At 42.4% G+C, this 21,085-nt stretch overlaps 1 protein-coding gene across 5 annotated transcripts; it reads right to left on the bottom strand.

The window, feature by feature from the left end:
• Positions 1–918: 918 nt before the first annotated feature.
• Positions 919–20,745, bottom strand: LOC6539207 (putative inorganic phosphate cotransporter). Of its 5 annotated transcripts, XM_039370487.1 has the most exons (6): positions 20,642–20,745; positions 20,546–20,584; positions 20,405–20,478; positions 13,925–14,061; positions 12,792–13,865; positions 919–1,353 (listed from the first exon to the last, which is right to left on the bottom strand). In XM_039370487.1, exons 1-6 carry the CDS (start codon positions 20,728–20,730, stop codon positions 1,135–1,137), a joined length of 1,632 nt encoding a protein of 543 aa, XP_039226421.1. In that variant the 5' UTR covers positions 20,731–20,745; the 3' UTR covers positions 919–1,134. The 5 variants fall into 5 exon arrangements, 4 of the variants coding, with proteins under 4 accessions (XP_039226421.1, XP_039226423.1, XP_039226422.1 ...); XM_039370489.1 differs by lacking the exon at positions 20,405–20,478 and having other exon boundaries at positions 20,642–20,668; XM_039370488.1 differs by lacking the exon at positions 20,405–20,478 and having other exon boundaries at positions 20,546–20,688.
• Between the last annotated feature and the right edge of the window lie 340 nt (positions 20,746–21,085).

The raw sequence follows: 21,085 nt of genomic DNA, 5'->3' as shown, positions 1-21,085 counted from the left end.
GATTCTAGAGGTGCTTTTGTGCTGCAAATAGCACTTTCATATACCCGTATGTTTGGGCGAGGGACCATTTATGAGTTTTTCTTGGGGCACTGCGGCTATGTGGTATTTTATCCAATGGGTGGGGCAATTCAAATGAATTTTTCGCTCGTTCCGCAACGATTTTAATTGAAAAAACATTTTCGTTTTGGTTTCGGTTTTGGTTTTTGTCGGGCCTGAAAAACGTGCCACAGCCACTTGCTGGCCATAAGCCTCTTCCAGCAGGACTCCTCCTCATCCCCTGATTCGACCATTTGCCTTCTGCCGCCAACTGGCAAGCAGTTCCTTGCGACGTACTGTGCGCACGCGTTCGTGCATAAATTCTACCAAGTGTCCAATTTTTCTGATTTGTGTGCAAAGTTTTTTTCTTGTTGTTTGCCATCCGCCGTTCAGTGTTGACTGACTGCCCAGGACAAGGACAAGGATAAGCACGCTGATGGGAATGGTCTTGGTTGGCGAGAGGGTTGTTCAGACAGTTGGTAGACCGGAGCTGATGTCTTGTTGCCTTAACTGCACTGAAAAGAAAAACCGGCATAGGGTTAAGATCCATCGGAACCAGCAGGCCTCATATTCAGGAAGCTTTCAAAAATATTGATATTTATTTCTTAATATCTTAAAAAAAATGCGTATTGTTATTTTTTTTTTTTTTTAGAAACGTTTGAAAAAGATCAATGTGTTAAAAGTAGTTTGCAATACAATTATAAAAATATGTTATCAAAAATAGAAATTTATAAAACAGTGACAATTGTAAACTAAGATTTTAAAGCCAATTGTTTAATTGGAATGAGACTTTTAGTGTAGTCCTCTACTGGCTCTACTCCTTCCATCTGCCCCGCTGCGCTGTTCGCATGCAAATGCGGACAAAAATAGAAAATGAATTCATTCAAAGACATAGTAAGGATTTTCTATTACATTTCGCGGGTTAGAGAAAGAAATGCGTACAAACAAGAAATTAAAATACAAAGGCGCAGCGAAACGTTTTAAGAATTTTTAATTAAATGGCATACGCTACGCCCGATATGCATTTAGACAATGCTGGCCAGATAGATCGGCTTTACATTTCGCACTTCCTTGCGTTCCAGAAATTACTTTCGCGAATTATTTTGCTTTTATATCTGCCTTAGCCTCTGAATCCGGCCTTGGCTTAAAATCCATTTGATGGGCATTCGGTTCGTTTTCCGGGTCCTTCGTCTTCAGATAGTCTTCCGCATCCCAAGACTGCTGATCAGTGGTGCCCCAAATTAGGTACACCAGGTTGCCAATGAAAAAAACAACAGCGGTCATGGCAAACACAATCTGCCACTGGTTTCGTGAGTCCTAAAAAAAAAAAACAAAAATGAGTAATTGCATACTTAACTTATTGCTTTAAAATACTAAACCCATTCTTAAAACGTTTTCTATACTTAATAGAATAAGAAATTCGTAAATACACACAGTAAACCAATTACATTAAAGGGTCTTTTCTGACATATTACCAAAAGTAATCGAACATAGCCAAGCAAAACACAAATTTTAAATTTGGATTTCCGTTACTTTTAGTAACATACATACATACTATATTCGTTTAAAAGTTTGTAAAAGGTACAAGAGAGCGCCTACAACCATATAAAGTATATACATATATACCTTATCAGGATCAATAGACGAGCCGAAATGGCCATTTCCGGCCGTCTGACATAGACGCAGCGGAAGTTTGTTGGGTTTGCATGGGTCAACAAACTTTCGCTGCGTCAATATCTCTGGGGTCTGTATGCTTAATCTAATCTTTTCAGCTTTTGTAGTTCCTGAGATCTCAACGTTCGTACGTTTTCTTCATGTATATTGTAACGGATTGCTACTCGGCTTGGGTGGTGATGGGAGGTATTTGGGACGCACGCGCAATGGTCCAGCTGCTCCTTGTCGGCTATTTGGGGTGGTGGTCTTGTCCCTATACCTCAGCCTGATCTTCCTCTAAATATTCAAATAACTTCGCGTGCAGCGACAAGAATTGGTTGAGGGCTGAAAGAGTTCAACATAAAACAGAAAATCGGACGACAACTACTTTTCCCCATCTTCCTTGCGATCCTCTGATGGCCTCGAGGTCGCTAATGCCCGCCCTGCCTTGGCCGCCTTTCTCCAAAAATCTGCATTGCACAATATACTCGGACGGCCCCTTTTAAGATCACTAACACATATTCACACGGGAGTTATCCTAGCCATAGGCAAACGAAAAGCTTTCTAGCACATTATAAATTTTGTTCGTAACACACTAAGAGAATTTTCTTACAGCTAACAAATGGGTAATTCAGCATGGAGGCTAGCAACAAGTGCATGCGCCAGTAACAAAACGTAAACAAAAATGAGTAAAAATCGCATGCGAGAAAAAATGTGGGACCTTAAATAACTATCAGAATTGTATGCGAGTCGAATAATAGAGAAAATTTCGATATTTAGATCTCCACTAATTTCGAGTGTGCCATAGGCACCCAAATGGAACTTAAGAATATTAAAATTAAACAAATCAAATAAAGAGAGCGATTGCTGCTCTGGTGGCAAAAACAACATACATATGTGCGAGAGTTAAAGAGAGACGGACAAACAGAAAAAAATCAGATTCTAATTCCGACATTCCACTCTTGGCCTTGGCCTTGAATTCGCATTCCTCCTCTTCCTTTTCTTCAGAGGCTCTAAAACTTCGACCTAATTTCGCTCGCGGCGGACAGTGGGAAAAGGAATCGAAAATTCAGACGTAATTACTTTTTTTCTTTTTCACCAAATTATGTATACCTCATTGATCATTGCCATTGCAATTACGTGATTTAATCACTCACCAACAATCCGGAGTTCCACCGACGAAAGCGCTTCCGTTGGAGTCTGCCGCACCTGTGGGAAACTTAAATATTTTTTCACTCTCTGTATTGGTCTTTGACCCACTGTGCCTTATTGCTTAATCATAGGCTTGCTAAAACTGAACAAAAGAAACAAAAAAAGGAAGAAGAAGACGGAGCACATAAGGGACACTAAAAAAAATGATGGACTCTTTTCCTTGTCTTTCCCTCTCTGCTTCGCACTGCCACTTTTCATTTACATAATAACTTATTCCGCTATACAAAAAAAATCTCTCCACTATTTTCCGGCCTTCTCGCTCACTAAGGGGGTTTTTCCCGCGCCGTCGATCAGCGGATTTTCCTCTGGTCGGATTCACCAAATTACGGCCAGACCGCGCGACAAAACTTTTGCTCGCCCGCCGAACAAGAAACCGCGATTGCAACTGCTGGACTTGTTTATTCTCCCCTCTCCTTTTCGTTCCTCCTCTTCTCGTTCCCTTCTTTAAGTGCGCAAGGGGAACATGGCGACAAAATGGAACGTGGAGATTTCTACGTCATCGATGGCTCTCTAAGAGTAATTAACCAAAAATAAGAGTCCGCCGAAATGGAAAAGAAATTGTGTGCTGCCGCGATTCCTAATTGGGACGTATCTATGCCTGCTTGCAACCCTTTTCTGCCATTCAGAGGCCTAATTCAAAGGTTATTAATTAGTAATCAGCTAAATGCAGCTCCTCGCTACGGGAGTTTCGAGCCGCCGTTTCGTTTCTCCCTGGGCTGAGCGATCCGTCGTTCTCCGAGGAAAATGTCTGCCACCTGGCTCGATGTTAAGCCGTCCGTTTGGCTCGCACTTGCGCTATATATTTAGCGCCAAACCTAGATAAAAAAAAATGCACCTTGCACAATCGCAAACTCCACGCTTTTTCCACGGCCTTGCTTACCCTGAAACTGGATTCAGCGCTGCCTGTAGATGTATTCCTTTATAAGATTCTTTCGCCAGTTTTCCCGTATATGCCTGCTCCTGGTTCCGTTTAACTTTGAACTAACCTTGTGGACAGCCAAATTGGAAAAGAAAGCTGGCGTCGAGTTGATCTAGCTGGGAAGCTATCTCCGCTCTCTCCAGCCAAACCTACGGTATTTGCCGAAATTTGACAGCTGCCTATGTTGCCTCTTCCTATGCTAAAGCTCTCCCCCGACTTTCTTCGTCTGCCCCATGTTTCGACGCGGGAACGACATGTAGATGGAGCCACCGCCTTTCTGGCCTGCCGCCCGATTCGTCTTGCCACAAGCGCTACAAATTGCCCCCTCCACAAGATCGGACTTGGGGGTGACACTCCCAAGGCTGATCACACCAAGCTTGGGGCAATTAATTATTGCCTCAGATCCTTGGCATGGTATCGTCCAACCAAATGTCCCTGCAGATCCTCTATATCGTAATAGGCATTACCTAGCTTTTTCCGCACCATGGCTTTGAGGTAGCTGGGGCCTAACTTGGCATTATATCCTGCCTGGAAATTACTCTGCTTGTGGTTCTTGTAGAACACTTCCTGGCCAACTTTGTAGGAAACTTCTCTGGACCGAAGATTGTAATTTCGTTCGTTCTTTTCGTTCTGCTTCTTCATCACCTCGATAGCTTTGCTGCGCACTAACTCTAAGGAATCTTCCCTTGAGAACACTGCCGAATGGTCTTGCAGCAAACCCAAGACTTTCAACAACTTATAGGTGGACCCAGATCCGACAAAATGCTGGCCGAACACCATGTAATAGGGCGTAGTACCCAAGCTGGAATGAACCGCCGATCGTAGAGCACAACAAATACTACTTAGCTCTTCGTCCCAGTTTTTTTGATCAGGCCGAACATAGGATCTTATGGCCGCTATCACCGATCTGTTTACCCTTTCAGACGCATTTGATTGCGGGGAATACACTGCTGTGCGAATATGACTGACTCTGTACTCACGCATAAACTTCTGGAATAGGTCTGACTTAAACTGTGAACCGTTGTCTGAAATAATCGTCTCCGGCACCCCATACGTGTGAAATAGTTCCTGTTGCAGGTATTTTATAACCACCTCGGCTGACAGCTTTTTGACTGCCTTGAGAAAAACGAACTTTGAGTAATGGTCTAAAACGATGAAAATTCCAATATTCCCGCTTCTAGAGCGGGGATACGGGCCCAAGAAATCTATATATAATCTTTGGAAGAATCTTTCCGACTCTGGAGGAACCCCTATTGGCGGTCTCTGAACTGTGTTAGGAGCTTTTGTCATCTTGCAGGTATCACAAGCTAGAACATATGATTTTACGTCTTTTATTAACCCAGGCCAATAACAATGCCTCCGAACTCGCTCTAGCGTTTTGTGAATTCCCCCGTGTGAAGCCATAGGATGATCGTGGGCATTCTTTAAAACATCCTGGACCAAATCCTTCGGAATCCACAACTTCCAGATGAACTGATCGTTCAGGGAATCCCCCGTAGCATGCTCTGTTTTCTTATACGCCAAGCCATCGACTACTTTTATATCGGGTAATTTATCCAAATTTGCTTTGAGCCGATCTACAAAATGCACATATTCTGCTGACTTAAACACCTCTGAGTCCAAATCGACCAGAGAACCACTATTACCTTCCAATGCCTCGACCTCCTCATTTACTCTGGAAAGTGCATCTGGCACGACATTTAGTTTGCCACTGCGATGCTCGATTTTAAAGTTAAACCGCTGCAACTTCAGAGCCCAACGAGCCAACCGCGAGTGTAAGTCCGGCTGAGACATCAGCCATTTGAGGGAGGCATGGTCTGTAATGACCGTAAACTCGTGGCCTTCCACATAAGCCCTGAACCTGTTAATACAGACTATCGCCGCCAAACACTCCTGCTCTGTCACAGAGTAATTGCGTTGAGCTTTATTTAGCTTCTTGGATACGAACGCTATCGGATATTCGTCGCCATCGGAAGTTTTCTGCACCAAGACTCCGCCGACACCAGTCTTACTTGCGTCACACTGCACAAAGAAAGGTTTTTCGAAATCCGGACTGCGCAGAACCGGAGCTGAACATAACATTGTTTTTAACTGCTCGAATGCCTGCCTTCCTTCCGCGGTCATAACGAATTTCTGTCTTGGCTTCAACAAATCGGTCAGAGGCGAAGCTACTGACGCAAAATTCTGGATAAATTTTCTGTACCAGCCGACCATGCCCAAGAATCTCCGGAGACTTTTAAGAGAGTTTGGCAGAGGGAAATCGGTCATGGCTGATACTTTGTCGGGATCGGTTTTTATGACCCCTTCTCCGACAATATGTCCAAGATACCTCACGGAGCGCATGCAGAATTTACTCTTTTCTACGTTCAACGTGAGTCCAGCCGCCTTTACATGCCCTGCAACAACCTCTAATACCTTCAAATGCGATTCAAAGCTGTCCGACACGATCAATAAATCGTCCAAATAGACAAAAACCTCATTTCGCAATTCCGCTGGAATGACTTTGTCCATTAGTCGCGTCATTGTTTGCGAAGCATTGGTCAGTCCGAAGGGCATAACTTTGTATTGATAAAGTGGCTTTCCAGGTATTGTAAATGCCGTCTTTTCGCGAGAATCTGGGTCGAGCGGTACTTGCCAATAGGCATCTTTAAGGTCTAGGCTGGATATGTACATAGCCTTTGGAAGTCGACCCAAAATTCCATCTATCTGCGGGAGCGGATAAGCATCCTTTTTGGTCACCGCATTGACCTTTCTACTGTCCAGGCAAAGCCGAACCTTTCCGGGCTTTTGCACTAAAACTACTGGGGAGGACGAAGCACTGTCGGACTCCTCAATGACCCCGAGCTTTAGCATGCGATCCACCTCTGCGTACAGGAGTTTTTCTACAGCCGGTGAGACCGGAAAATGCCGTTGCTTTACCGGCTTGGCATCCCCCACATCAATTGAATGCGAGAGAATAGAAGTTCTACCTAAACCGACTTCAGCAAAAGATGGAAACTTGCCTATGACTTTTTGTAAACTCTCGCGCTGCAAAACAGTAAGATCATGTGTTGTAGATTCTATTTCAGAAACTTGCATCTCTGGCGGCAGTAAATCGAATTTAGACCAAAAGTCAATGCCTAAAATTAAATCTTGGCTAAGAGATGGTGCTAGGTGAAGCTCAAGATTTCTTTCCTGAGTTTTATATCGGACCGGAGTATTTATTCGTCCTAACACTTCCTGCTTTTTCCCATCTGCAGTACTTATCGAAAATAATCCGCGCTTAAAAGATACTCGATTACTAATTATCTGCTGTGCTAAACTACCACCTATTACGCTTACTGCTGCTCCTGTATCCAATAAACCCAAGACGATGCGATCTAAAACTCGCACCTCGGCATATGGGCGTTTATCCTTATCTTTGAACCTGATTGCATTAATTGATTTGAGGGCTGCCCAGTAATTTCTCATGCGCTGAGCATTCCTTGAATGAGACTTTTGACGCTCTAGATACGGCTGCATATTTGGGGAATTTGAACTTAAATCTACTAAACTTGGCCACACCATCGTTGAACTGGATTGTGCAGCTGCATTGGAACAATCTATGGGTTTGATTTTGGGCTCGACGAGCGTTGGCGTCGAACACACAACGATGGCCTCGGTTGTGTGTTCCCTTTCGAGTTTTTTTGACATTTAGGGCACGAAGGTTTGTACGTATTTGGTTTCCCACAACCATAACAAAATATTTTGCGCTTCGCTTCACAGTCGTGGTAGCGATGACCCTCCTTGTGGCAATTCCAGCAGAGCAAAGCCATAGCTCCAATTTCTGCTTCGCCCTCCGCCTCGGAAAACTCGGACGCATTATCGGACAATTGCTCTTCCAACAGCTCACAAACTTGTTTTCGGTATGGAACAGCCTTCTGATACCCTTGGGATTTCCGTACGTCTTCTAAAAAGCTTTCCCTACGCCGGCATACTTCCCTCAGTTTTTCCACTGTGCGGATGGGGAGATTAAGAAGTTCATGTCGAATTTCTGGCCTTAAATTTCTTTTTAATATCTCAACCATTTCCATCTCGGTTAACGGCATATCCAAGCTATCACCCATATCCTCTATAGCACTGCAAAAAGAATCGAAGCCTTCCTTATCCCGCTGCTTCCGATCACGAATAGCTTCACGGATATCCAGATCAGTGCGTGCATCTCTGAATTGCTTCCGCAACGCCATACACAAAGATTCCCATCTGAGATTCTGGGTTTGTTTGTGGCATCTCCAGTAGAAATCTCGCGCTTTCCCTTCGAACAAAAGGCTAGCGTTGCTGCTTAGTACTGAGAAATTACCATCCAAAGTTTGGCCAGTCAGCGCCTCTACCCGATAAATAAAATTGTCGACACTAATTCCTTCCGGATTCCCACTAAACCGAAGCTTCCAACTGTTTACGATATGGCCAACCTTATCTGGCCTTTGGCTGAGGTCCGAATGGTTGCTCCTTGGCGTTTCGCGTCTCGAGCCTGCTTGGCCACCCAACTGGTCCAATACTATATCCCCAAAAGAATTATTTCTCAAATCCCTTTCTTGACTCTCGCCCGCAGTGGCCTGAAATTGGGCAGATAGATTTGCCTGAATTAATTCGGACATTTTTTTCGACAACTGCACGAGCAAATCGTTTTGCATGGACTGGACAGCGTTGACCACCGCGCTTTGGATCAACTCTGTTTGAGCCTTTCCCAACCCTGCTGAGTTTGAAGAGCCACTCGGAGTCTGCTCGCTTGCTACTAAAACTTGTGTTTTCTGACCTCTGGTGTTCTGAGATGGTGTGGCCGCTTTTTCAAAACACACCGTGTTGCACGTGGGACAGGTAGTTTTATTTTTTGAATGTGCTACTATGCAAGACTGATGGAACTCGTGTCCACATTTGGTTCGGTAAATTTTCCCACCTTCTAAACTAACTTCACATAGGGGACACCTTGTTGCGGCTGCTCCCTCGGAATCGGCCATTGCTTCCAGTAAAAAAAATACTTTAGTTTGGGCTTAAGAAATATTATAATAAAGACTAAGATAAAGATTGCTTTTAATTTGGATATTTTATCCCTAATAATATTAAAAGATTAAACAGATATAAAGTATTTAAAAGATTTTTGAGCGATAAAACGAGATTTGATATATCATAAATAAAATTTGCCTTTTGGCATAGGTTTGCTCCCCGCAAAAATAATGTTAGCAACTTTCGGAAGATTGGGTAAAAGATAGCTGAAAAGAGATTAGAAATTTGCTGCTTATGCAGAGTTAATTGGCTATGTTTTGCTAAACTGCGATAACGACAACAAATATATTGCCAGCCAAACTCAGATTCAATTAGCAGAAATATACCCTACTTTGGCGAATCGGTACATCGTTTTCGTTGTGAAGCGTGGCCAGTAGCTTTCTTTTAAAAGAAAAACCAACTGTGACTCCTATTCACCTCACAAACGCGACGCCGTTCGACCGTAAACAAATTGGAGTCCATAGCTCAGACTAATTATCCGTGGCCAGGAGTTGAGTTACTTATAACTCTATCGCCTGTCAGTCCAACGCGCCTAATTAATCTTTGCTGCAAATCCCGGAAAGAAATTAAAGAGAAAGATTTGTCTCTATTTTACCCACTTTATCAGGCGTGGCTAGCTCTGAGCTTGCGGACAAGTTAACAGGCTATAGATCCTATGCACCTAATAACGCGCTTAAACTGAGACGAGAAATAGATTTGAGGTGAGTGTCGCGGCAACCGTTGGCTGAAAGGTCAACACCAGTTTCAGCCCACCGTGATCCTACTGTCCTCCCAAAAATTTAAGAAAATGATGAATAGACGAATTTTCTGCATGTGTTGGTGTTTTGGTGTTGATACCAATGTTTTTCGACTAGTGAAAACGACTTTCGGGCCCCACGTTGGGCGCCAGTTTATTTAGAAAGATAATTATTACTGTAACGGATTGCTACTCGGCTTGGGTGGTGATGGGAGGTATTTGGGACGCACGCGCAATGGTCCAGCTGCTCCTTGTCGGCTATTTGGGGTGGTGGTCTTGTCCCTATACCTCAGCCTGATCTTCCTCTAAATATTCAAATAACTTCGCGTGCAGCGACAAGAATTGGTTGAGGGCTGAAAGAGTTCAACATAAAACAGAAAATCGGACGACAACTACTTTTCCCCATCTTCCTTGCGATCCTCTGATGGCCTCGAGGTCGCTAATGCCCGCCCTGCCTTGGCCGCCTTTCTCCAAAAATCTGCATTGCACAATATACTCGGACGGCCCCTTTTAAGATCACTAACACATATTCACACGGGAGTTATCCTAGCCATAGGCAAACGAAAAGCTTTCTAGCACATTATAAATTTTATTCGTAACACACTAAGAGAATTTTCTTACAGCTAACAAATGGGTAATTCAGCATGGAGGCTAGCAACAAGTGCATGCGCCAGTAACAAAACGTAAACAAAAATGAGTAAAAATCGCATGCGAGAAAAAATGTGGGACCTTAAATAACTATCAGAATTGTATGCGAGTCGAATAATAGAGAAAATTTCGATATTTAGATCTCCACTAATTTCGAGTGTGCCATAGGCACCCAAATGGAACTTAAGAATATTAAAATTAAACAAATCAAATAAAGAGAGCGATTGCTGCTCTGGTGGCAAAAACAACATACATATGTGCGAGAGTTAAAGAGAGACGGACAAACAGAAAAAAATCAGATTCTAATTCCGACATTCCACTCTTGGCCTTGGCCTTGAATTCGCATTCCTCCTCTTCCTTTTCTTCAGAGGCTCTAAAACTTCGACCTAATTTCGCTCGCGGCGGACAGTGGGACAAGGAATCGAAAATTCAGACGTAATTACTTTCTTTCTTTTTCACCAAATTATGTATACCTCATTGATCATTGCCATTGCAATTACGTGATTTAATCACTCACCAACAATCCGGAGTTCCACCGACGAAAGCGCTTCCGTTGGAGTCTGCCGCACCTGTGGGAAACTTAAATATTTTTTCACTCTCTGTATTGGTCTTTGACCCACTGTGCCTTATTGCTTAATCATAGGCTTGCTAAAACTGAACAAAAGAAACAAAAAAAGGAAGAAGAAGACGGAGCACATAAGGGACACTAAAAAAAATGATGGACTCTTTTCCTTGTCTTTCCCTCTCTCCTTCGCACTGCCACTTTTCATTTACATAATAACTTATTCCGCTATACAAAAAAAATCTCTCCACTATTTTCCGGCCTTCTCGCTCACTAAGGGGGTTTTTCCCGCGCCGTCGATCAGCGGATTTTCCTCTGGTCGGATTCACCAAATTACGGCCAGACCGCGCGACAAAACTTTTGCTCGCCCGCCGAACAAGAAACCGCGATTGCAACTGCTGGACTTGGTTATTCTCCCCTCTCCTTTTCGTTCCTCCTCTTCTCGTTCCCTTCTTTAAGTGCGCAAGGGGAACATGGCGACAAAATGGAACGTGGAGATTTCTACGTCATCGATGGCTCTCTAAGAGTAATTAACCAAAAATAAGAGTCCGCCGAAATGGAAAAGAAATTGTGTGCTGCCGCGATTCCTAATTGGGACGTATCTATGCCTGCTTGCAACCCTTTTCTGCCATTCAGAGGCCTAATTCAAAGGTTATTAATTAGTAATCAGCTAAATGCAGCTCCTCGCTACGGGAGTTTCGAGCCGCCGTTTCGTTTCTCCCTGGGCTGAGCGATCCGTCGTTCTCCGAGGAAAATGTCTGCCACCTGGCTCGATGTTAAGCCGTCCGTTTGGCTCGCACTTGCGCTATATATTTAGCGCCAAACCTAGATAAAAAAAAATGCACCTTGCACAATCGCAAACTCCACGCTTTTTCCACGGCCTTGCTTACCCTGAAACTGGATTCAGCGCTGCCTGTAGATGTATTCCTTTATAAGATTCTTTCGCCAGTTTTCCCGTATATGCCTGCTCCTGGTTCCGTTTAACTTTGAACTAACCTTGTGGACAGCCAAATTGGAAAAGAAAGCTGGCGTCGAGTTGATCTAGCTGGGAAGCTATCTCCGCTCTCTCCAGCCAAACCTACGGTATTTGCCGAAATTTGACAGCTGCCTATGTTGCCTCTTCCTATGCTAAAGCTCTCCCACGACTTTCTTCGTCTGCCCCTTGTTTCGACGCGGGAACGACATGTAGATGGAGCCACCGCCTTTCTGGCCTGCCGCCCGATTCGTCTTGCCACAAGCGCTACAATATACAAGTTATATACAACTTTGTTGAACTAAGTTGCAAGTTCAACACCATAAACAAAATTCTACGAAATCTTTAACATCCGCCCAACTGCATTTGTTTCAAGCGCAGCCTCTAAGAACAATTATTCCAATAAATTTGTCACCAGGGGAATGCCAATTTAGCAGTTAGCCCGATAGCCGCCTACGCCATCGTCCCCGACGTCACTGCTACTGCCCCTTTTGGGACAATTTAAAACTCCAACTCCAAAGGATGTATAGTATATTATATAGTATTCTTTGCTTCGTACATATATGCGGGAGAAGGACCAAAACAGCCGACAGTTTTTTTTTTCACTTTGTTGGAATCATTGCTTCAGGTATTTTTATTGTGACCAGATTAGTAAAATGAGCATGGTGATATATAATTAATTTTGTCCAAGTCAATGTAATTAAATAAAGGAATCATTTTGGAACACAGTGTAATCCCTGTTTAACTTAATCAAAACCTTGTTTAATTCGTACAATGTACCAACAAGGAAGCAAATGTTCGACTTGAAGTTATCATCATTCTTCCTTATAAGTTATACTGCCCAGTACTTTAAAAGCATCACAATTTCTTGAGATTAATTACAGACATAAGGAAAAGGCTATTTAAACTCGCCCAGAATTGCTTTTCTATTACAGTATAAAATTTTAAGAAAAATATTAAGTTTTAATATTTAAAATATTTAATATTAAATAGCTTTCAATCTTTAAAAGAAAATAGAGTCCTTACTTACCGCATCGATGACAATGACTCCCACTAAAAGCGGCGTTAGAAGCGGAAAGATGTTGCCAATGCCGTTCACAATGGCCATCAGCATTCCCGAATGGTTTGGGGACATGTCGATAATGGTCAGAATGCTGCCAATTCCAGATCCGGCATTTAAGCCTGCGTTGATTGTCATCAGTGCGATTGCGAGAGTGGTCTGGGTCTTATCCAGAAAGCCAATCCCAATAAGAGCCGCCGCAGGTCCCCAGTAGGAAACGGTGTTAATTGACTTGCGCAGCGTGGTTAGGGACATCCAATGCCTCGACATTGCCACATCTGCGAAAATCAGATATACATAGGACATACCCCACATAGCTAGAAAAGGGAGGGCCGAGTAAAGAGCGTTGCTTTTGATATCCATTTCTAAGACGCCGTGCATGTAGGAGGGTGTCTGCAGTTGCATGGTGGAGTTGGCCCAGCCCTGAGCGCTCCGTACTATTAATAGTGCGTAAAAGGGACTGGATGACCATATGGCTCGCCACGGGACTGGAATCTTCTGAGCGTGAAATCCATCAGCCCGCTTCATAGAGCGCTCGATGTGCTCCCGTTCCCGGGAACCGATCAGACGGGAACTGGGAGCGTTGTTAGCGCCGAGTATTACCCATAGTAAGCACCACAGCCCGCAAGTGCCCGCCGACACGTAGAAGATTCCGGGCCAGCCCATTGAGCCATTCGCAATCAATCCGCTGCTTCCCATGGCCAGTACTGATCCGCAGTCGGCTCCAGAGTACGCAAAAGCGCCCAGTCGGTTTCGATCATTTGGGGGAGACCACTTGGCTAGGTGCTCATGTATGCACGGAAAGATCAAACCTTGGAAAAGACCCTCCACAATTCGGATTGCGCAAAAAGCTTGCCAGCCACCCCAGGTCACGCAATACGGTGTCAGACCGCTCAGGACGGCCGTAGCCAGCGTGGGGACGAGCAACACCGCCTTGGCCCCGAAGCGGCGAACGAGAAAACCGGCTGGAAATTGAGTGACAATGTATCCCCAGTAGAAGCTGGACAGGATGTATGATTGCTGCACACCACTCCACCTGTACTCCTTCAGACCGAATTTATGTGATTACAGATAAAATGAGATTTTTATCATATAGTACTCACCGGGAAGTCCAAGTTGGTGGTGGCTGCATCTGTCATAGCAACAATTGCCACGCTCACGCTGAGTCGGGCTGTGTAGTTTACAACGATCGCCAGGAATAAGAGGAGGGCCTGCATGTGACGGATACCAATAACGGGTCCTAGAGTGAAAACGAAGTTCAAATTATTACCCTTCTGGCTAAAACAATGCCAAACATTAAGACTTTTTACCTGTTTAGTAAGCCAAATTAAAACAAAGAGATACCCGTTACTCAGCTAGTGAAAGTGCAAAACGAGGCTCTTCAAGACTGACAGTTTTTTGCGGTTTGTGGACGTTAGAGTGGGTGTGGCAAAAGGTTTTTTGGCAAATCGATAGAAATTTACAAGACTAATACAAAAATGAAAAAATATTAAAGCATTTCTCAAAAGTGTGGGCGTTGCAGTTTTGGGCAGTTTGCGGGCGTTAGAGTGGCCTGTTACATACTTTTTAGCGGTTTGCGGGCATTAGAGTGGGTGTGGCAAAAATTTTTTCTGCAGATCGATAGAAACTTACATTACTAACAAAAAATATCAAAACATTTTACAAAAGTGTGGGTTTGGCAGCTTTGGGCGATTCGTGGGTGTTAGAGTGAGCGTGGCAAAAAAATTGTTTGCAAATCGAGAGATTTACAAGACTAATACAAAAATGAAAAAATATCAACAAGTTTTTCAAAAGTGTGGGCGTGGCATTTTTGGGCGCTTTGTGGGCGTTAGAGTGGCCTGTTACATACTTTTCAAGGAATCGAGTATACCCTACTCGTAAAGTAAAAGGGTATATTAGATTCGTTGAAAAGTATGTAACAGGCAGAAGGAAGCGTTTCCGACCATATAAAGTATATATATTCTTGATCAGGATCAATAGCCAAGTCGATCTGGCCATGTCCGTCTGTCCGTCTGCCCGTCCGTATGAACGTCGAGAAAGTTGAGATTCAGCATACAGACTCCCGAGACATAGACGCAGCGCAAGTTGATCGATTCATTTTCCCAAGCCCACTACAACGCCCACAAACCTCCCAAAACTGCCACGCCCACACTTTTGAAGAATGTTTTGATATTTTTTTATTTTTGCATTAGTCTTGTAAATTTCTGTCGATTTGTTAAAAATCTTTTTGCCACACCAACTCTAACGCCCACAAAAACCACCAAAAGCCGTGTGCAACTTTCTCCTTTGCACTTCCACCAGCTGAGTAACGGGTATCAGATAGTCGGGGAACTCGACTATAGCGTTCTCTCTTGTTTTTATTAGTGTTCTGTAACCAGCTGATTACGTGCTATGTGGCCGTGTGAAGCCAAAATTGACTTGCTGCGTAACTATAGGGAAGATTCTCCTCCAGTGTGTACATTCGACAGCGGTGACGCCATACTGGGACAACTGCAGCCAGCATTTAGTAATTTTTAAAAACTTTTGGATGAAATCTTTATGTACTAATGCGTGGACATCCTTGTAAATCCTAGTGTAGACTTCCAAGCTTCCTCGTTGTATTTACATTCCTTACATTTCTTCACATCTGTAGAGCCAAACGTTAAAATGAGCATGTTGCTGTTTTAGCAAGGTGATTTATCAAAACAATTGGCTGAAAGTGGAGGATCCTCGTCAAACACGCCACCCACTCCACAACATCCCACACTGGTGAATCTACTATCAAAAATACACATCAAACTAATTGCTAGAGATTACAGGGCGTGGCCTTCATTCAAGGATCTGTACGAAAGAGCTGTTTACAGCATTACCAATCTGGCCATTACCAAAGTGGCCCTATCTCAGTCATTCGTCAAATCCATTCAGAGGCTGCTTACGACTCTGCTTGGTACACTTCAGAGAACAGAGACACACAGCATCACCAACCGTAGACGAGTTTTTGCACTTTGCATATGCTCGTTGTACTTTGGACTTTGAACTGATCGAAGCAAAAACCTTATTAACCAACTTCAAGCCTGGTTCTCTTCTGAACAGACCAACCAAACCGAAACGCACACTTGGCGCAATCATCAGTGGCAATTACGGTAAGCGTGGCTCCACTGATCATCTTCTGCACAAATATTTGCAATTCCAAAATCATAACACCGTGCAGCATCACACTCGTCCATCCCGCAACCACGAATGGCCCATTTCTAGCAAAAATGAAGCAGGGCAGCTCCCAAACGTCTGGAACTACCTCTACCTACATCGCCCATCCAACAATAAAGATCGGTGACAAAAAACAACAAGTCTTACTCGACTTTAACTTCGTGGCTAACGTACACCGCATCAAAACATAAATCCGTTATCGCCAATCAAACTTCGAAGATCCTGGATATCATCCCAAGCAGTGCACAGCACCTCCACGGATTAAAGAACAACCGCGCCAACTGCGCATCAGGAGGCTCAACCACCAATCTTCTTAACAAAGAGTTATGACGGGGCAGAGCAGCTTCGGATCAGGTTACTCATGATTTCGTTAACGCTACAAAACAACCAATCAACGTATTCATGATGCACTTTGGCATATCAACAGCGATAAAGGTCTTAACTTGTTGAGCCAATTGAGCAGTGGACAAAATGCATGAACTTATCACATCGCTGGAAGAGAGAAGTCACGTATATACCGCCACACGCACCCCACGTTGTGTGGAAAAAAGGAATCAGATGTAAAGCTTCATCTCTGGCGAGCCATCGTTAACTCCATGCATAAATTGGATTCGACGTCATCTCTTTACCACATCAAACATCGGTTACAGACGGCGATCTAGGCCAAGTCTCACTTAACCCTCTGGTTAACGTCTGGTTTCTATAAGAGGTGGCATCAGGAGTAACTCACAACGCTCCAATTGCTGCCTTAATGGAACACGGAAAGCAGGACCATCGAGACATGGCGATCATCAAGCACGCGTAATCGATAAAAATTAAGGCGACGCGTCGCGACGACGGACTAGTACGCGCGGTAAAGCTGCGTGCTTCATCAGGAAAACTTGACCGTCAAAACTTGACTCAAAAACATAGTTTCAGGGTGGGAGGTGTATGTTCTTAGTAATTTGTAACCAGCTGATCAGCTTCTTAGCTGTTGGCTTAGACACAAGCTTTTCTCAAGGCCTGGCAACACCTTACTTACTTTCAAGTAACATAGGAAGCATAAATTACAAATTCAGGTGTTCAAACCAATCCGTTACGCTATAGTCGATTTTCTCAACTATCAAATATCTGTTATTCAGTTGGTGGGCGCGCTTGATAGAACTCTTAAAATTCTTTGGCATATTAAAGAACTTTTCAAAATTGTATTTCGTGCCACGTTCTTGGCATGCCGATAGAAATTTAAAAACAAATAATAAAATAACAAAAAAATTAAAAAATGTGGCAGCTTTGAGCGGCTTATAGGCGTTAGAGTAGGCGTGGCAAAAAGTTTTTGGAAAATCGATTTACAAGACTAATAAAAGCCTTAAGAATTAACAAAACATTAATCTATTATCTTTGGCCCCACCGGCCGTGGACAGCTGCCGTGTATCTTACGTCTTGATTTGCGAGAAGATAAACGCGATCGTAAGATATCATTATACCCGTTACTCGTAGAGTAAAAGGGTATACTAGATTCGTTGAAAAGTATGTAACAGGCAGAAGGAAGCGTTTCCGACCATATAAGTATATATATTCTTGATCAGGATCAATAGCCGAGTCGATCTGGCCATGTCCGTCTGCCAGTCCGTCTGTCTGTCCTCCATATGAACGCTGAGATCGCAGGAACTACTAAAGCTAGAAGGTTGAGATTAAGCAAACAGACTCCAGAGACATAGACGCAGCGCAATCTTGTCGATTCATGTTGCCACGCCCACTCTAACGCCCACAAACCGCCCAAAACTGCCACGCCCACACTTTTGAAAAATGTTTTTATATTTTTTCATTTTTGTATTGTATTTTTGTATAACCGCCCAAAGCGCCCGGTTTGTGGGCGTTAGAGTGGGCGTGGCAGAAAGTTTTTTGGCAAATCGATAGAAATTTACAAGACCAATACAAAAATAAAAAAATATCATAACATTTTTCAAAAGTGTGGGCGTAGCAGCTTTGGGCGGTTTGAGGGCAACATGAATCGACAAACTTGCGCTGCGTCTATGTCTCTGGAGTCTGTATGCTTAATCTCAACTTTCTAGCTTTTGTAGTTCCTGAGATCATAGCGTTCATACGGACGGACAGACATACGGACAGACGGACATGGCCAGATACGAGTTACAGGTATACAAATCATAGCTTCGTCGTTCTTGCACGCTCAGTCTAACACAAACAAATTCCCATATTCTGTAGAGACATGAAATAAAATAAAATAGCAGCACTTGCCCAGTAAAACTTTGAACAAGTCTCCTACCTACAATTTAGGGTTTAAAATGAGCTGATATACCTTTTTAGAAAGGTTAAGCAATTCACGTTTTAGGAAATGAAAAAGAACTACAATTGATTTATTTATTCTTATCTTAAATGAGGAACTTTGTTAAGAACGACAAAACTGGGCGAAAAATAAAATAGCAGCACTTCATGAAAAATGCCATAATTTTCAATTTTAAACTTGATAGTAAAATAATCACAAATTACAAATGTTTGCGTGCTAAAACTACACCCATCTTACTAATTTAATATTTGGTTGGGTATCCCTTATTACCAGTAACAGGATCGCAACGTTTTGGCATGGAATCAACCAGGTCCTGGCACCGTTTTAATGATATTTTGCTCCAGGACTCCTTAATTATACCCAAAGTTATTCGTTGTTAGTTGGCTTTGAAGGTACAACTGCTTTTCTCATATCTGACCAAGAATTTTTGATGGGATTACGGCCTGGGGACTGTGCAGGCCAATCCAAAACAGAAACAGATTTATTTTGGAACGAATCCTTGGCTTCCTGCTGGTGTACTTGGGGTCATAGTCTTTTAATAGTATTCGGAAGGGTAGCATCATCGTCACGAAAATATCCACAAACACATGTTGATCCATGATGGTTTTTATCCATGGTATATTATGGTATTGCCCCAACTACATAGTACGAGAAACAAGCCCATACCATTATACAGGATCCTTCGTGTTTAATTGCTTCTTCTGCGTAGTTTGGCTTATATTCAGTGTTCCTAGGGCGCCTTACATTCGATCAAGATCCATTGCCACCAAAAAAAAACCGCCTTGCTCCCATCTGACCGTAAAAAGTTCGTCCATCTTTCGCATGGCCAATTTAAATGTTCCTTGACGAACTTAATGCGCTTGGGTATGTGTCTCCCATTAAAAAGGAGGACTTTCCTTGGAATACAGCCTTTTAAACCATGTTCCCTTAGACCTGTGTAAACTGTTTGCACTGTTGCGGATATGTTGAGATCCTTTTTCAGTTCGTTAGGAGCTTTAAATTGATCTTTCTTGCTCTCAGGCACCAGCCTTTTGAAGAGATGGGTGCCCAATGATTGTTTTCTCCCACGTTTTTCGGGATTCTCGTTGTAGGTGATTGCATTTCCTATCATTTTGTTTTAGCATTGAAGGATTAGACCAATATTTCTGTGTGATTTTCCTTCAGAAATTAATTTTTTTACCATGTCACGTTTATCTGATGTGCAATGCTTTACTCGTCCCATTTTAATAATTTTTTATAAGCTATGTTTAAAAAATAATGTTGGAAATAGGAATACAAATGTCAAGTTTTATAACCATGTGCTTTTCCCCAAAACAAACCGCCGACAAGTATTGAATATTTGAAAAAATCGATTGTGCTGCTATTTTTGTTTTCGCCTCATTTTAGACCTTGCCGCCAAAAAAACTTATAAAAAATAAAGGTATGGGCAATTCAAATTTTTTTTTCATTTTTGGGTGGGAAAAATATCTAGCATTATGCGAAAAATCAGTATTTTGTACTATCGGTACCGCAACGTTAATTTTATTGATCGAGAATAAAATACGTTATGGTGCTGCACTTATTTTTTTCGCAACTGTATTCTTGTCAGTAAATATAAATCCATTCAACAACGAAACAATAAAAATTGTAAGAATCCTCCTATTACTAACAGTTTTGAATATATTAATATATAAAGCTTACTAAGGTCAATGTCGTCAGAGAGTATATCTCCATCTGTCCCAGACTACTCCTGACAGAGAAAAGGGTATCTGAACTAAAGCGTCTTTTTTTTTGGATAGTTATATAGATATATAGATAGTTAAAGTAACAGAAAAGCGGTTATCTGATCAAGTTCTGTTCAAGTGCCTTCTTGTTGTTACCTATTATCTATTGTTACTAATTACCTATTTAACGCATAAGACGAAATACATTATCTCGATAAGCATTGAAATCTTATCTACAAACCGTAGCACACATATGTATTTGCCCTCCCTTATTCGAATGCTAAGTTTTTTAAGAGCACATATGTACATATTGGCTTGATATGAAGTTTTTTTGTGTAAGTTAATTAAATTAATAAATTAATTAATTAAATTGTAAGGTAAATACAGGTATATCTATTTATCTGTCTTACTCCAAATGCAGAATTTCGAATTTGCCCACGATTGGGCAAACGTCTCCGTCCACATATTAATAACTAGACAACGACTTGTGTTTGTCGTAAATTTAGATTAAATTAGGATCGTCACAACTATTTGTTTCTTCATTTATTTACCTTTTTGGTCGTCCCTCATTTTGTTGACGCACTTTAATACTTGAATAAGTTAAAAATGTTTAGCGAAAGACAAAATCGCCTCCTTCTAAGTCTTACAAAGTTAAGCCGTCAGCAAAAAACTCACTTCCCACCGTGTCGATAGCTAAAATGCGTCTGAGCGTGTCATTTAAAGCTATGCCCACCATATAGTGTATATGACTGTAATTAGACATCAAGATTGGGTCTTTGGTTAATAAGTTTTATCAAAGTACCGATTACTCAAAGCGATAGCTGGATGCTACCTGTCGCATTCCAAACTTAATATTGTCGACCGTCTACTTCTATAAACAAACATTGGTAATATAAACACAGACGCTCACACGCGCTCCATTTTCGCCAGTCATATAAGCGGTGGGACTAATTGTCTAGAAACTCACAATCAAGACTGAAAATCCGTTCCCAAACCAAAAATGTGCTACATTAGAGATATTCTGTGTTCAGCAAGAAAAAAATAGCTCATGTAGATTTAAGCGCAACTTTTCAAACTCAAGTGATACCCTA

Source organism: Drosophila yakuba, chromosome 2L, assembly GCF_016746365.2.
Source record: "Drosophila yakuba strain Tai18E2 chromosome 2L, Prin_Dyak_Tai18E2_2.1, whole genome shotgun sequence".
Lineage (NCBI taxonomy): Eukaryota > Metazoa > Arthropoda > Insecta > Diptera > Drosophilidae > Drosophila > Drosophila yakuba.
Note: the sequence above shows the minus strand (reverse complement) of the source record. Positions and strands in the feature narration are given on the sequence as shown.

Coding starts and splice junctions, on each gene's coding strand:
- LOC6539207 (XM_039370487.1), bottom strand. CDS start 20,730: ATGGTGGGCATAGCTTTAAATGACACGCTCAGACGCATTTTAGCTATC. Junction 14,062..20,404: donor TTCGAAATTCTGCATTTGGA/GTAAGACAGATA, acceptor TTTTCACTCTAG/GACCCGTTATTGGTATCCGT. Junction 1,354..12,791: donor GAGTCATTGTCATCGATGCG/GTAAGTAAGGAC, acceptor TTTTTTTTTTAG/GACTCACGAAACCAGTGGCA.